Here is a 17,201-nt window from a genome sequence, read left to right as displayed (position 1 = left end):
ATGAAATTTGAATTTTGGGTGAACTATCCCTTTAACATGTAGCTATTGTTCCTTTTTTTAAATAAATAAACTAAAAACTTAATAAATTAATGATTAATTAATGATCGACACATTAACTAATTAATTAATTAATGAGAGCATAAAACATGAATCCACTGTTTTATTAATATTTACTGTCACGTATGTAGCTACTCATAACCATATGCCCCCCCCCTCCCCCTCCTCTTCCATATAAGGACAGACAGAGTGAACAGCTTGCCCCCCCCCTCCCCCCTCCTCTTCTTCCTGATCCTCATTCACCTGAATCCAAACACACCTCCCTGCTGCAGAAGGAAGAAGGGAGGAGGGAAATCTGACGCATGCGCACTGCCGCTCCATCCCCTCCGCATCTCCTCCCTCCCTCCCTCTCTCTTTTTCTGCAGCATCAGTACCACACTCCCCCCCCTCCCCTCCTCTCTCCCCCCTCCCTCTTTCCCCCCTCCCTCCCTCCCTCTCCCTCTCTCTCTCTCTCTCTCTCGGTCGGTGTCTTCCTGCCGCTGCTGCTGCTCTGCGCTGCGCGGCCACACTGCGACCGACCGCACCGCGGAGGAGGAAGAAGAAGAGGAGGAGGAAGAAGCCGCGGACCGAAGTGGGGACAGTCAGATCCGGAGCGGCGGACAGAACCGAAAAAAAGAAAAGAAAAGAGGAAAAAAAAAACACAACAACCAAAAAGCCTCCACTAGCTAAACCCGACGAGGAGGGGTTAGTCAGTCAGTCAAAGAGAAGCGGCAGCAGCAGCAGCAGAAGGCGGTGACGCGTCACTCCTCATCCACAAGAAGCAGCAGAAGCAGCAGAAGAAGGAGAAGAGAGAGAGAGATCTAGTCGGGGGGAATCTCGGAGCAGGAAAACGACGAACGAGGCGGTGTTGGAAGCCTCCCCCCCCCTCCTCACCCCCTCCCGGACCAGGGCCGATTCTCTCCGTCGTGTAGCAGCAGCGGCAGCGGCGGCGGCGACACCATGAAGGACCGTACGGCGGAACTGCGAAGCGTAAGATGGAGAATCATTTTCCTCCTTTTCCTCCATCCATCCATCCATGTTGGCCTCCATCACCTCCTCCACCTCCTCCTCCCTCCTTCCCCTCCTCCTCCTCCTACTCCTTTCCTCACCCTCTCCTCTTCCTCCTCTTCCCCCCCATCCTCCTCCTCCTCCTCCTGCGCTGCGACGCTTCTCTCCTCCATGCTGTGAATACTGAGCGAAGTGAAGCGGCTCTAGCTGCTCTGTAGCTGCTCTGCTGGAGTTTGTTGTTGGGTTTTGTGGTTCTGGAGGTCACGGTTACCGCCCGGACGCTCCGTGTGTGTGTGTGTAGGCTATGTGTGTGTGTGTGTGTGTGTGGTGAACGGTGTGTGTGTGTGAGCGCGTGAGGCGGCTGAGACGCAGAGGCCTCTCCTCTCCTCCGCTGCTCATGATGATGGAGAGAGAGAGAGAGAGAGACGGTGGTGGAAAAAAAAAACTGAAACCGCTCCATCCCATCCATGCTAATGTGGCGGGGGGGGGGGGGGGGGGCGCGCGAGCCCATGGATGCATGCACGCGTGCCTGGATGACCTGATGGGGAGGGGAGGGAGGGGGAGAGGGATATGGGGGGGTTTGGGCTCTGAAATGAGCCGCGAACCAAAATGCAGTGATTTTTTTTTCTCTTCTCTCTCCGAGGCCGCAGCGCTGCTTTTCCTTTTCCGCGTGTGTCCTGCCGCTGCCGCTGCCGCTCCTTCCGCTCCTCCTGTCGCTACGGGTGAAGGTGGAGGGGGGAGGGGGAGGGGGGGAGTAAAGGGGGGAGGGGAGGGGAGGGGGGGCCTCACCCATTTTATGACTGTGGCTGCACCGGGGAACACGGAGGTTTGAGCAGCAGAGCGAACAGCTGATGGAGGCGGTTTGGGCGGATTGAGGAGGAGAGGAGAAAGGGGGGATGATGAAGGAGGAGGGGGGTGATAGAGGGGGGGTGATAGAGGGGGGGAGTAAAGGAGGGGGGGGTCACATCAGTTGCTGAAACTCTGCAGCAGCTCCTTCTCCTCCTCCTCGCGCCACCGCCACCGCCCGGGTTCAACCGGGTTCGCCTCAGACTGAGACGAAGTGACTGAATCTCTATCTATCTATCTATCTATCTATCTATCTATCTATCTATCTATCTATCTATCTATCTATCTATCTATCTATCTATCTATCTATCTATCTATCTATCTATCTATCTATCCATCCATCTATCCATCCATCCATCCATCCATCCATCCATCCATCCATCCCCAGCCTCAAAGCTTTTCGGATAAAATCACATCTTAAATCCATAAATTGATGATCCGTGTGTCTTTGGATTAAGAAACATAGAAAACTATAAAAGTCTTTGGTAACACTTTACAATAAGGCCCCTTATCTATCTATCTATCTATCTATCTATCTATCTATCTATCTATCTATCTATCTATCTATCTATCTATCTATCTATCTATCTATCTATCTATCTATCTATCTATCTATCTATGTGGTCAAGATATTTCTGATGGGGGCAGAACTGATCAATATTAACTGATCAATAAATCAGCTGTTGAAGTGTGTGTGTGTGTGTGTGTGTGTGTGTGTCGCACTGCTGTCCATTCAAACCTCCGTCCTGATCCATCACTCCTTCTTCACCTCCCTCTCTTCATCCCTTCATCCGTCTGTTAACAATCCTCCATCTTTACTCCTTCACACTTCACAGCTTCTCTTCCTCTCCCCTCATCCCTCTGTTTCTCCATCCATCCATCCATCCATCCATCCATCCATCCATTCTTCTCTCTTCTACCATCTGCCTGCTCACTTTTATTCTCTTCTCTTTCTCGTTTTAACATCCATCCATCCATCCATCCATCCATCCATCCATCCATCCATCCATCCATTCATCCATTGATCCAAACTTCTTGAACGTCTTTGCTCCATCTTCTTGCCTTGACTTCATCCTTCATCCTCTCCCTCCTCCTTTCATCCATCCATCCGTCATCCATTCATCTACAGACACCAGGTGTAAAGGCAGCGTCTTGATCTATGAGGTAAAAGCTTAAGATCAGATCAGCTGATGAATGTGAACAGCTGATAGACACGAACAGCTGAACAGCTGATAGATATGAATGGAAATTAGCATTGTTGCTATAATCCGGCACATTTACATGTTTTTATATGTACATTGATGTGCACTGTCCCACCCAAATAAACAAATAAAGTAAGTAAGTAAAGAAAAGCTGAACAGCTGATAGACATGAACAGCTGAACAGCTGATAGACACGAACAGCTGAACAGCTGATAGACGTGAACAGCTGATTGTCCAGTCGTTGCCGTTAAGCCACAGAAGCTTGATCACAGTTGAAGCTCAGACCCCGCCAAAGTAAATGTCCTAATACGGCAGATAAATTACAAAATAAAAGCCCAGTATTTACAGCCAGCGCCCGATAATCAATGACACTATTGATCGGGAGCCATCGATGCTCTTGGCTGCGTGGTAACAGGTGAACAACATCCCTCCACTCATCCCGCTTTTCATTTTCATTTTCACCTCCTCTCCTCTCCTTCATCCCTCCATTATTTCACTCTCCACTCTTCTTCCCGCCCTCATTCCTTCATCCATCCATCCATCCATCTCATTTCCCCTCCTCCATCCCTCCATCCAGACCTGTCTTCTCCTCTGTCCATCCTCAGCTGGAGTTTGTGTTCGGTCGCTCCTCCTCTGTGGCGGCCATGTTGGATGAGTGGCTCATGTAATGAACAGCTGCTGCATCATCCAGCAGGAGCAGCGTTGGGTTTTTATGTAATTTACCACATCACAGTGACGCTGACACCTCCTCCTCTTCCTCCTCTTCCTCCTCCTCTTCATCCTCCTCTTCCTCCTCCTCTTTCTCCTCCTCTTCATCCTCCTCTTCCTCTCTCCTCCTCTTTCTCCTCTTCCTCTTCCCCCTCCTCTTCCTCCTCCTCCTCCTCTTTCTCTTTCTCTTCCTCCTCCTCCTCTTTCTCTTTCTTTTCTTCCTCCTCCTTTTCCTCCTACACCTCTTTCTCTTTGTCCTCCTCTTCCTCCTCTTCCTCTTCCTCCTCTTCTTCCTCCTCCTTCTCTTCCCCCTCCTCCTCCTTTTCTCCCCTCATCCTCCTCCTTTTCATCTTCCTCCTCCTACTTCCCCGCTTCTTCTGCCTCCTCCTCCTCCTCCTCAACATGAGTCTGACTTAACAAAATCCTGTACCATCAGAGCTCAGGCTGAAATGAAACTGTGTCATGTCCCTTTAATAATCACATGAGACTTCATATATACATTTATAGACATATTATATAGACACGTGACCTATAGATAAATAATCCAGATGTGTCAGAGCTCATGATGATAAACGAGGAGTTTTTACTGTTCCGAAAATAAACTCATTTGTAGACAAACAGGTCGGTGTCAGCCAATCAGAAGAGAGCAGGAGGCTCTGAGCCTCTCTTCTGATTGGCTGACTGTTTTCTAAAGTGATCCAATAAAATATAGAGCAGATTTCAGAATAAAACACTCAGAGAAACCAAATCCTGCAAGTTGTTGTTGGATGGTGTTGTCCAGGTGGTGGTGAGGGGGCGGGGCTTAGTTGTGACATCACAAAGTGACAGGAAGTCCTGACGGCTGGTTTTAAGGCTCAGTTTCTGAATCCAGGCTGTGTGCATTTCTCTGTGGACTGAGGCTTTTATACTTTCACAGTATTAATATAGAACCTAGAGCTGCTTTATAATCACACTACACATGGACATCTACCTTTATACTGTATGGAGCTTTAACACAAACATCTACCTTTATACTGTATGGAGCTTTAACACAAACATCTATCTTTATACTGTATGGAGCTTTAATACAAACATCTACCTTTATACTGTATGGAGCTTTAACACAAACATCTACCTTTATACTGTATGGAGCTTTAACACAAACATCTACCTTTATACTGTATGGAGCTTTAACACAAACATCTACCTTTATACTGTATGGAGCTTTAACACAAACATCTACCTTTATACTGTATGGAGCTTTAACACAAACATCTACCTTTATACTGTATGGAGCTTTAACACAAACATCTACCTTTATACTGTATGGAGCTTTAACACAAACATCTACCTTTATACTGTATGGAGCTTTAACACAAACATCTACCTTTATACTGTATGGAGCTTTAACACAAACATCTACCTTTATACTGTATGGAGCTTTAACACAAACATCTACCTTTATACTGTATGGAGCTTTAACACAAACATCTACCTTTATACTGTATGGAGCTTTAACACAAACATCTACCTTTATACTGTATGGAGCTTTAACACAAACATCTACCTTTATACTGTATGGAGCTTTAACACAAACATCTACCTTTATACTGTATGGAGCTTTAACACAAACATCTACCTTTATTCTGTATGGAGCTTTAAGCTGTAGATGTAGATGTTATTACTGATAATGAATGAATGGTGTGTGAGTGATTGACAGGTTGTCAGGGCTGTGGCTCCTCCCACAGTCCAGTCCTGGTCCAGGTCCTGTAGTCCAGGTCCTGCAGCTGGTCCTGGACCAGAAAACGCTGCATCATTGTTCTGGCTGCAGCTCGAAGCCTCACGGTGTCTCTGCTGCTGCTGCTGCTGCTGCTGCTGCTGCTGCTGCTGCTGCTCTGCCCTACAACGCAACAAGGGGGTAACTCATTTTTTGTCAAAAATGAGATTTTGACATATTTGGGACTTTAAAGGTTCTGCTACATCATGTGGATAAATATCTTGACTCAACGTTATCTTATTTGGTATATAAGCTATTTGCGGGTGGTTTTCACACTAACTCCCAAAAACTGCAGTGAAACAACAAGAGAACACAGTAACATGAGTTACCCTTTTCTGTCTGTGTATAGAACGCACAACACATCCTACTGTACAACAGGCTACTACCAATTTATGAACCAATTGGAGTTAGTTTCCTCTTTCTTGTGTTGTATGGCCAGCTTATATTTTGCCTCAATGCACAGACAGACAGAGGTAACTCTGAAATAAGGGTAAAATGTTAAGTTTGAGTTAAATATTTTTACACAGCTATAGACTACTACTCGCAAAAGCAAAAACAAGGATTTGACCAATTTTCAGAATCCTAAGTTCAATACAGTTGACTGGACAACAAAAATAGATATATATCCAAGGTTGGTCAGTGCCACTTATGGTACCATTAGCACTGTGGGGAAGAAAATGGCATCTATAATGCCACACACAGTAAAAAAGCCTATAACATAGTCAGTTAACAAAGAGCATAGCAACAACATGATCATGTCATTTTAAAATGCATTTTAAGATTAAATAATTTCTTCAACCTCTTATGTATTTACTGTTAATGTTTAGTTTAGTTTTGTAGTTTAGTAGTAGTGTCAATTCATTATTAAAATTTAAATGATTTCTGCTAAAATTACTGTGTTGTTCTCTCTTGGCCCATTTTACCTGAACCTTCATCGTACCTCGAGAGGGAACATCCCGATACTTTAACTCTAATAATTCCACAATTATACTTTTCCCATTTTTTTTCACACAGAAACATTTAAGAGACCTACGTATGTCGATTTTTAAAAATATCAATGGATTTCATGCATAGCTTTTTTGATGGTCTTATTAATCGTTTACCAAAAAGTGGCCCATTTTACCTGACTTCACCACTTTAAACTCATTTTTCTCAGAACTGCACTGTGAGGAGTTTTACCCCTTTCCTCCGTTGTAGGGCAGAGCTGCTGCTGCTGCTGCTGCTGCTGCTGCTGCTGCTGCTGCTGCTGCTGCTGCTGCTGCTGCTGCAGCTCTTCAGCGTCTGAATCTGGTCTGGGATCAGCTCAGTGTGCCTCATGGTGGACGATCAGTCTCAGAACCGATCCGTCGTCTGAGTCCAGATCTCAGTGGGAGAGAAATCCTCCATCATCTGTAACAGCAGAGATCTGGGCTGTGGTTCAGATCCAGCTGCAGCACATCTGGGTCTTTAACACAGGTTTATAGTGACACCTGTCGCTGTGTGTGTGTGTGTGTGTGTGTGTGTGCAGCAGTCACACAGTTATTTGTCTTTTATTCAGCGATTTAATCATTAACAGAGACAGAGAGACACCTCACTGTGTCCCATTTCAATCCTGCTGCTCATAACAGAAGGAGGTAACACACACACAGTTGTAATAATGAAAAAATTAAATAGGCTAATTTCTTCTCTGGCCAATCAGATCGCTCGATTCTGACTGCAGGTAACTCACCTGTTCTGTTCTGTCGTGTTGCGTTCACTTACAGCGAGAAAAACGCACACAAACATGAAAATCCAACACGTGATCGTTCATGTGTTTTATTTCTTTAAAGGGATAGTTCAACATTTTGTCAAACTGGCCCCATTGCTATAATCCCTATAGTCATAGCAGTAGGTTCGTTACCTTTAATTGTCGATGCAAGCTATTTTTAGAACGGCGGAGCAGAGCCGTGAGCTGCTCAGAGCTAAAGAGGGAAATGCAGAGACTGCTTGATGAAAAACTGTCCCTGAAGGCAAGGTGCATCAGTGGTTTTGCATGAATTTCCCTCTAAAACAACTCTGTGTGGTAACGTTGTGTTATTATCTCATAGCGTGGTGAATGTGCAGCTCACAACTTGTCCACCAGAGCGTTGTGGAGTTGTTGGATTGTGTATTTGATGAGTTTGATGAGGGAAACCAAGAAATCCCATAATGAGCCTCCGTAGCGTAGCTCTGAGCAGCTCATGGCTCTGCTCCGCCGTTCTAAAAATAGCTTGCACCGACAATTAAAGGTAACGAACCTACTGCTATGACTATAGGGATTATAGCAATGGCAATTGGCCAATTTGCCAAAAATGTTGAACTATCCCTTTAAACATCTACTGTGTCAGAGGTCACTGAGCTCTGAGTGGTCCGGAGTGACATCACAGCGTTCAACAGAGATCGGACCAATCAATGAGAAGAACAGAACAGAACAGAATAGAACAGAGTGTGTATTCTGCTTTGTTGCCCTGGAGGCAGCAGGTGTGTGTGTTTAGGGTTAGTGTTTGTTTGACTTTATTTACCCAGAACACACACACACACACACACACACACACACACACACACACACACACACACACACACACACACACACACAGATGGTCGGCTGCGGTCTCTTGTTTCCCTCTGTAGTGACTTGTTGAAGGGCATCGAGCCGACACTTCCTGTCGTCTCTTTCAAAGTAAAGTTCAACCACCGTGGAGTTTGACTCTGACTCCTCCCACTACTAGGGCTGTGTACCCGAACCCGAGTACGTATTCAGAAGTACACAAATAATACTTTGATCCCGAATAGTTTTGCTGTCTGAAGTTTCTCCTCATTATTCGGGAGCTTTTAGGTAGGTGGCGCTAACGCACCGTAACGTTACTGCGCCGCCATAGAAGCACAACACCAGTAGAGCGCCAAACATCAGCTGCAGTGCTGAGTCGCCCTGTTTCATTTGTGTCTAGTTCACATTAGGGTTGCTAAGAAACAGCAACTCCCAGCATGCATTGCATCACAATAGACAGGAAGTACTCACCGATACTTCCAGGGTCACCGTTCAACAACTTAGCATTTTTCTCATAGACAATAATGGGAAAAGAAGCTAGCGGCTATAAAACGTGTCACAACCCCCGTGAAACGACTGGTTTCTCTACCAGAATCTGATCCATTCAGTCTGGTTATGTTTGGAAAGTCTAGAAGAGCCGCACCATTCAATTATTTTATTCCCGTTCTAGTTAGCCCAGAGCTAAAGCGGAAGTTAGCCGGCTAGCTCGACGTAGCGCTAGCTCGGCTGAAGTCAGTGCGCCCACTTCCACTTCCAGTTTCTTCCCGAATACAGATCCAAAGTTTTTTTTAAAGGAACATTGTGTAGGAATTCCTCCCATCTAGCGTTGCGTTGTAGCTATATTACAAGCAACTCAATCGTATTTTTCATGCTGCATTCACGTGAAATTGGGCAGACGGCAGACGGACGACAGCCACCGCTGCACGTAACGGCATAAACAAGCCGCACGATTCAATTATTTTATTCCCGTTCTAGTTAGCCCACAGCTAAAAGCAGGAAGTTAGCCGGCTAGCTCGGCGTAGCACTGGCTCGGCTCAAGTCAGTGCGCCCACTTCCCGTTTCTTCCCGAATACAAATCCGAAGTTTTTTTTAAAGGTACATTGTGTAGGAATTCCTCACATCTAGTGGTGTGGTTGTAGCCCCCTCAGGTGTGGATGCTGCGTCACTTACAGTCTGAGCTGATCCGAGCTAACGGCAGCTAGCTGGTTTATCAGTGTGTGTGTGTCTCAGTGTGTGTGTGTGTGTGTGTGTGTGTGTGTGTGTGTGTGTGGCCTCCTTCAGCCAAGTCAAGGACGAATCCTCCGCCGCTGCAGCTGCACACGAGGTCACATCACATCCACTCACTGTGAATCAGCTGCTTCATCTTCATCATCGCCACTGTTCAAGGTGAAGAGAGCTGGAGATGATGAAGATGATGATGATGATGATGAAGATGGCTCTGCCCACATGTCGTCCTCACTTGTTAAACCCTAAATATTTTTCCTTAAACATTATTTACTATTTATTGATCCCAAACATGGGAAGTTTGGACGTTACCCTGGTGACTGTTGTTCCTGAAGTCTGCAAGAAAAAACAACCAAACATTACATAAAAAAATGAACAGTTAACAAGAAAGTGAAAGTAAAAAATAACATAGGAAGCCAGTATAAATATGCACAGTCATAATTCATAATTCTGTTTATAGCTGTATAATAATAATAATAATAATAGATATTGGTATCTGACAATATATCATAACACATACAATCATACATGTACAACATAGATTGTAATAGTTCTAGTTATAGAAGAATCTAGTCATACAGAAGAATACAGTCATAGGCTACATATTCATATTGTTTTCTTTCTAAGGCCGTCCTGTGTGACTTGCCTCCTTAGTAAAGTCAACACCAGAAGCTGTCGTCTCAGACTCGATAGATTGATAATGTACGTTATTCCTCGTACACGGACTGTCTTTGGTGAAAGTGTCTTTAAAACATTCACACCTTCGTCCTGGTATAAATTACAGAGTCATCTTAAATTGGATTATTCCTGATTAAATAAAGGTTAGATAAAGTAAAAGATACATGTCAAACCATCACAGACTGTTATTATTCTCATCGTACTATTATCGTTCCACCATAATTATAGTTATAGTTAAATATAAACATAACGTCCTATATAGATACATAGGAACATCAGTGACGAAGACGTTTTCCATCCGTAGATTAACTAATGAAATGAGAGGTGTCTTCGGTCCTCAGGAGCTCACACACACACACACTCCGCCTACGTAGTATTGAACCTGCAGTATCTGCTGACTGAAGACCATCCCCTGTGTGTGTGTGTGTGTGTGTGTGTGTGTGTGTGTGTGTGTGTGTGTGTGTGTGTGTGTGTGTGTGTGTGTGTGTGTGTGTGTGTGGGCAGATTGGTCAGTAGGAGGCTCGTCATGTGATTCATGGCAGCATCTCCATTTAATGGCCCTGAAATCGGCCCTGGCCTCTTTTGTGTGTGTTTTATCTGTGTGTGTGTGTGTGTGTGTTTCATGTGTGTGTGTGTGTGTGTGCTCATCTATAATAGATGCGCCCCTCCCCCCTCCACAGCAGCGAGCAGCCTCGTAGCAGAAGCAGCAAACCTCCTCTCAACCTCTGAGCTGATTCATTTCACTCATTCAACATCTGAACATTAATTCATTCATTCCCTCGTTCGGCCAATCAGAGCGCAGCGATGTCATCAGTCTCCGGCAGGAAACGGTTCAGCGTGTGTGTAAGACGGACAGGCCTTCATCATCATCATCGTCATTGTCGTCATCGTCTCTGTTTCCTCGCGGCCGTGGGCTGATGGGAAACGTGGGCGAGGCAGCGATGATGCTGATGATGATGTCACAGGAAGTGTTTCTGTCAGGACCAGGAAGTGTCAGTTCAGGGTCGAACAACGAGGCGTTTTGTGGTGCGTTCAGGGGCAACCCGTAACTGGTACGAGTTCACGTGTCGGAAGTTACGGGTTTTTCCCAGGTACAACAGGAGTTACGGGAGGTTTCCTGGAACGCTACGAAGCCGTGCATCGTGACTTGAAGTCGGGACTTAACGGGTTAAAATCATAGCCTGTAAACAGAATGGACGTAGCACCGTGACGTCACCCATTGGTTTGGGGGAGTCTGTTTTGTGCCGCTGCTACGGGGGTTTGAGTCTACTTTCCATATTTGGAGAGGTGCGGCGGTTAGCCGGCTGAGAACCCGCCCACTGAACTTGAAGCAACCAATTAACGGCCGGTAACTGTCTGTGAACCTGTCACTCAACGTAACCACCCCCCCATTTATGAAGCCTAAACAACACTAAAACGGTTGTGGTACAAAAAAATTCACCCCCCACAGTGTTCACAGAGGTGTAAACTATCGGTTGAGACCAAAAAAATAAAATGTACCAGGCTGTAAATATGTTTCTTTAAGCTGTAAAGTCGGCTATTTTAACATGGGGGTCTATATACTGACTAGATGCCGTGTTCTGCTTCTCAGCGTGCGTCAATAGTAGTAGACTAGTGCAGTAAGTAGACACGGCTTCCCCCTGACCAAGATGGCCGCCGCGATGACGCATTCCACTCAATAGAGTTGCCTGGGAACGCAGCATCTAGTCAGTATATGTATCTATGATGGGGATCAATGGAGAGTTGCTCCCTTCTGGTCTCAGCCCCCAGAGGCCGGACGGGGATTTTCATTTAGTCTCTACCTCTGTCCTCCTGGTCTGGAGACTACACTACCCATGAGCGCCGGCTGCTGTTGCCATGGAGAAGTGCCGTCGGGGTCGGGTCTGTCGGTCACAGGTGTGAGTCAGTCAGAGCAGCGATGGGGAACATGGAACACGTCGCCACGGTTACTGAACTCATCCCAGACTGATCCGGAGTGAGTGAGTCAGTTGGTGAAGCTCCGGGTGAAATGCATCCTGGGAGTTTATATGTGATGATGACGTAGGCAGTACTTTAAAAATGTAATCTGTAATTTACTCTAAATAATCTAGGCCACCAGATTACTTTTAGTTACTTTTGGATTACTTCAACACCAGACATGTTTGTTAAGAAATTAAGGATGTCACGCATCAGTAGGCTACACGTAGATTAGATCACTGCAGACAGGAAGTGAAACGCACCGAGCATCCGGAAAATTTCAAAATAAAACACAACGGATAAACTACCGATTGTAAAATCAAGAGGTGGAAAACAGCGACATTTGTATGATAGAAAACATCTGTTCTACAGGAACACAAACAGAAAGTAAAAGTAAAGTTGAACAGTGAATCAACCTGAGATGAAGTCTGCTAACCGCTATGCTAACTGCTAGCTTCTCTAGTAGCAACTTTAGCAATGACCACCAGCAAACCGCGTTCCAAAAGCCACTCATAGCCACAAATAATGCTCAGAACAGCACCAAACGTAATCAGCAGTACAAACAGGGTCCCATCCCATAATACGAGGCATCAAATTTCTATTGAAAAGAGACCAAAACAACTCACCCACTCTGCTCCAGTTATACGCTATGCAGCAACTTTCCGTGTCCAGCATCGTTAGAGTCCAGGCACTGACAACACACGTCCGAGTCCGACTGGCAGCACAAACATCTGGTTTCAGCACAAACATCTGGTTTCAGCACAAACATCTGGTTTCAGCGGCCACCGACAGGCAGTGACCACCACACTGACCACTTGATCGTCTTCGGTAAACCCGGTCTCAATCGAAATGAAACCAGTCGTTGTTGTTGTCAAACTGCATAAACTCAGCCGTGTTGTCCCTTCTGTGACGTCCTTCAACGGGCCGGTCCGACCAGAACAACCTGACAGGACCAAGCTGGTTCAGACTGAAGTTAGATAGAAATGACTCGGCTCATTTGTCGTCACGGAGCAGAAAGAACAGAACCAGAACCAGACGGCATTCAGTTTAACTGTTTACATGATGTCATTTTACTTTCTTTCAGTTTAAGAAAAGGTTTATTCCGCCTCTCTGAAACCAAGTGAAATTCCATTAGGTTTGAGCTGTTTATTCTGACGGAGCATTTTCATTCGGTTTGGACTCTAAACTGATTCTAATCTAGCCTAGAAATCTATCTGCCCCCTAGCAGCAGCAGCAAATCTCTTTGCTCTGTAGGTGGGTCTAGAAACGAGCCATAGGAACTTTTTGAGTCTGGAACACCGTTTGTGTTGACCAATCACAGCGCTCGATCTGTTTAGAGAGTCGTTGGGCGGCTTAACGCCATGACGACATACATTTTAATTGGCTTGTCAGGCTAACGTCATCCTGCTCTTTGCTCTGATTGGTCGTAGCGCTACCCTATTGGTGCAGAGGCAGTTTGAAAGACAGCCTTCATCCCGCCCCCTGGATTGAGCCGAGGTCTACCGCTTGTTGACACACTAGACATGTTAATGATATTATAGTCTGGTGCGTCAGGCTAATTCTAATCTGAATATTTGGCTCCATGTGAACTCAGCTAGTGGCCGACGGTTTGATCTGAGAGTCGGAGCTAAACCACCACAGTGATGCAGCAGTGTGTGGAAGCTAAGCTACAGGTCGTTGCTACAGGAGCTCGTTTCACGTGTTGGTTTGTTGTGGTGTTGTGTCGTAAAGTGTCGATGTGTGTGAGCACTGTGCATGTGTCTGCTCTGCTCTATGGTTGATTTTAGAAATGTAGCCTAATCCCTGTTTTTATCAGATAGACCGGTAATCTGATTACATGTGTTTTTGTCTGTACTGTAACGGATTACAGTTACCTTGTTTTGTATCCTGATTACGTAACGCCGTTAGCTACATGTAATCTATTACTCCCCGAGGAAGAGAGAGAGAGAGAGAGAGAGAGAGAGAGAGAGAGAGAGAGAGAGAGCTCAACAAGCAGCTGAAGGCGTCTTTAGTTCCCTGAGTTCTGTCTTTCAGGCTTCAACACAAAAACCTGCAGTTAAAAACCCAGTAGAACCTGGATCCAGCTGCTCAGTTAATGAGACAGTAAAAGTTCTACTTCTTCCTACAAAATAAAAGCCTGGACTGAGAGGGGTTTTTTTTAGGCTTGACTGGATTCTCAGCTCTGACTGGAATTGTTTCCATAGCAACAACAGCCGTGGTGGCTCATGGGTAGTGTAGTTTCTTCAATAAAACACCTGAATCGTGTGAATGTGATCACAGTGTTTACATACAAGGAAGCAGCAGCTCGCAGGTTGTGATGATGTCACAGTGATGTCACCGTGATGTAGTGAGGTGGCAATGAGGTCACAGTGAGGTCACAGTGAGGTCACAGTGAGGTCACAGTGAGGTCACAATGTGCAATGTGATCTAATAGTTTCTCTGTGGAAACCAGATCTGTGTCACGTCTGAGAGGAAAATTAGATTTGGGTCACACACACACACACACACACACACACACACACACACACACACACACACACAGATTTAATATGATGATCATTTGAGCAGCAGCAGCTTCATGTCTATGTGTTTAGTTCGTCAGGTGGAGGAATCTAACGCACCTCGTTAACCAGTGAGACAACTGAAGTATTGAGCTTTAAATCATCATAAATACATAAAGAATAAAACTTGATATCACAAACAGTAAACATGAGGAACTATAAGCTGATCAATATAAGATATGTATTGATCAGAGAACCTCTGGGTTGAGGGTTTTTAACAGTGAGCTGAAACAGAGTTGATCAGAGAACATGAATCAGACTGAACGGGTTCTAATAAAGCACCGATACGACCTCGTCCATGGATCAATACTCAGCTCTGATTGTGCCGCTGCTCTGGTTCTTAACGCTGTGATCCATCAATACCTGATCAATACTTTATTGAAGCTGCCAGATGCTGCTGAGCAGCTGGACAGATGTTTCAGTAGCACCAAGAGGCTCAACTCTTCTTCTTCTTCTTCCTCAATATAAACATATATGCACACTAAGTCCTAATTCGTTATTCTAGTTATAGCTCCTATAATAATAATAATAATAATAGATATAACTGTATAATATATTGTAACACATACAATCATACATGTAATACAGTCCAAAATATCTATATATTAATTAAGGCTGGGAATCTTTTACTATCTCACGATTAGATTAGATTCTGAGTTTTGAGGCTACGATTCAATTCAAAATGGATTTTCGATTCAAAAGGATTTGATTCCTAATGATTTCTGCTTCGGTCTGTCGGTGTGAAAGGATCCTCATGATCTACTCCAGTCTGCTTTACAAGACAGAACGACTGAAGTGTCTTTTTCTCATTTATTGAGTTTTAAACATTTATCCATGCTTAGATGGAATTGTTGAAACTGTTGCATAAAAGCAATATCACATATTGCTTCAGTAACAAAATTAAAAGTGCCCTTATATAGTGCAGTTTAACATGCTGCCTTTTAAATTCTAAGGAAATGGAGGCCGACAGCAGCAGATTTGTGTCATTTTTTCTATTCTTTAAAATCGATTTTGGGACATTTTATAGAGGTTCACTGTGCTCCTAGTGAAAACAGTTAGTCTGGGGCCCTGACCTACAACATCCAGGCAGACACGCTGTTTTTTGGATATTATGACTTCAAGTGGTATCAATTGAATGCATTTTGTGACACAGACGCGTTGGCGCTCGTCCTCTCGCGTTTTACAACTCATCCAGAATAGCAAAACATGGTGTAACTAGTTTTTTTTGGTCTTGAGCTCAACTGGTCTTAGTCTTGACTTGGTCTGTCTTGGTCTTGGTCTTGATGGTTTAATGAAATGAGACGTGTCTTCCCTCCGTCCGTCCTCCCATGTTCCATAGTTTTTTTTGTAATTCAAGTTTTTATTTCTTTTATCTCTGGTGTTTGACAGTCGAACATTTTACATTGTGAGACATTTTATCTGATGCACATTACATGTAGCCTCAGTGGCATAGCAAAACAAAGAAAAGTACCATATAAATGATATATAAAGGGGACATATTGATGCATTTACATAGAGCACATACATACAACAGTTAAAGGGATAGTATCAGTTTTTTTAAGTGTGGTTGTATGATCTCCAAATAGCCCCTAAGTACTTTAATTGCAGTAGAAGACTCTCTGCACTCCTCCCGTTAGCAACGCCAGCCCATAATAGCCCTGCCCAGAGATTTACAACATACAGTGTTGTGAACGGACCCAAAGAAACGGCCTATTTTCACGGCCTAAAAGAGGTTTTACCTGAAAATAAAATACACAGTTCCATTGTTCACTATAATATAATTTTTTCCAGTCCTTCAAAGTGCAGGAAAAACACAGTTTTTATTTGGACCTAACCAACTGCTGATCGGCGGGCACTAACCCTGGGCGGAGGGATACGTGAGTTGGTTCGGTCCAAATAAAAACTGTGTTTTTCCTGCACTTTGAAGGACTGGAAAAAATTATATTATAGTGAACAATGGAACTGTGTATTTTATTTTCAGGTAAAACCTCTTTTAGGCCGTGAAAATAGGCCGTTTCTTTGGGTCTGTTCACAACACTGTATGTTGTAAATATGCAGGGCTATTATGGGCTGGTGTTGCTAACGGGAGGAGTGCAGAGAGTCTTCTGCAATTACTGTAAAGTACTTAGGGGCTATTTGGAGATCATACAACCACACTTTTTAAAAAAATGCTACTATCCCTTTAAACCTGAGCTCAGGAAACAGACCTGAGATCAGCGGAGAACAGTTATAAAGAGATGATGAAGGAGGAAGAGGAGGAAGAGGAGAATGTTTATCATGATGAAGTCTAAACTCAGGGTTAAAATATTCAGTAGTAGTAGTATTACCCCCCCCCCTCCTCCTCCTGATGAAGGAGCCGGCAGCACTGAGGCATTCTGGGTAATCTTACTGTTTTCCCAGGATGCAATGAGTCACAGAATCAATAGATAATCTTCATCTTCTTTTATTCGTTGGCGGCTGGCGGGCGGCCTGAGTGTGTGTGTGTGTGTGTGTGTGTGTGTGTGTGTGTTACTCTGTGTGTGTGTGTGTGTGTAGCTCCTCTCCGCTGCTCCTCGACCACCGACTGATTCCTCATCTAAACAGGAAACGACGTGATGATGATGATGATGATGTCACAGGCTGCAGCTACTTCCTGCCTCTGGACCAATCAGACGCCTTCCTGTCCTGATGATGCAGGAAGA

At 44.7% G+C, this 17,201-nt stretch overlaps 1 protein-coding gene across 1 annotated transcript in view; it reads left to right on the top strand.

Moving 5' to 3' along the window:
- Nucleotides 1–996: 996 nt before the first annotated feature.
- The window catches only part of stx1b (syntaxin 1B), a gene marked incomplete at both ends in the record, with an annotated part of 51,194 nt that continues 34,989 nt past the window's right edge, over nt 997–17,201 (top strand). The window contains one exon of the mRNA XM_083976543.1: nt 997–1,026. Coding sequence (XP_083832669.1) covers nt 997–1,026 — 30 coding nt within the window. The remainder of the gene's footprint in view (nt 1,027–17,201) is intronic.

The sequence above is a fragment of the Trachurus trachurus genome, assembly GCF_905171665.1.
Source record: "Trachurus trachurus genome assembly, chromosome: 8".
NCBI lineage: Eukaryota > Metazoa > Chordata > Actinopteri > Carangiformes > Carangidae > Trachurus > Trachurus trachurus.
The sequence above is the reverse complement of the archived record's forward strand: the minus strand, read 5'-3'. Positions and strand labels throughout refer to the sequence as shown.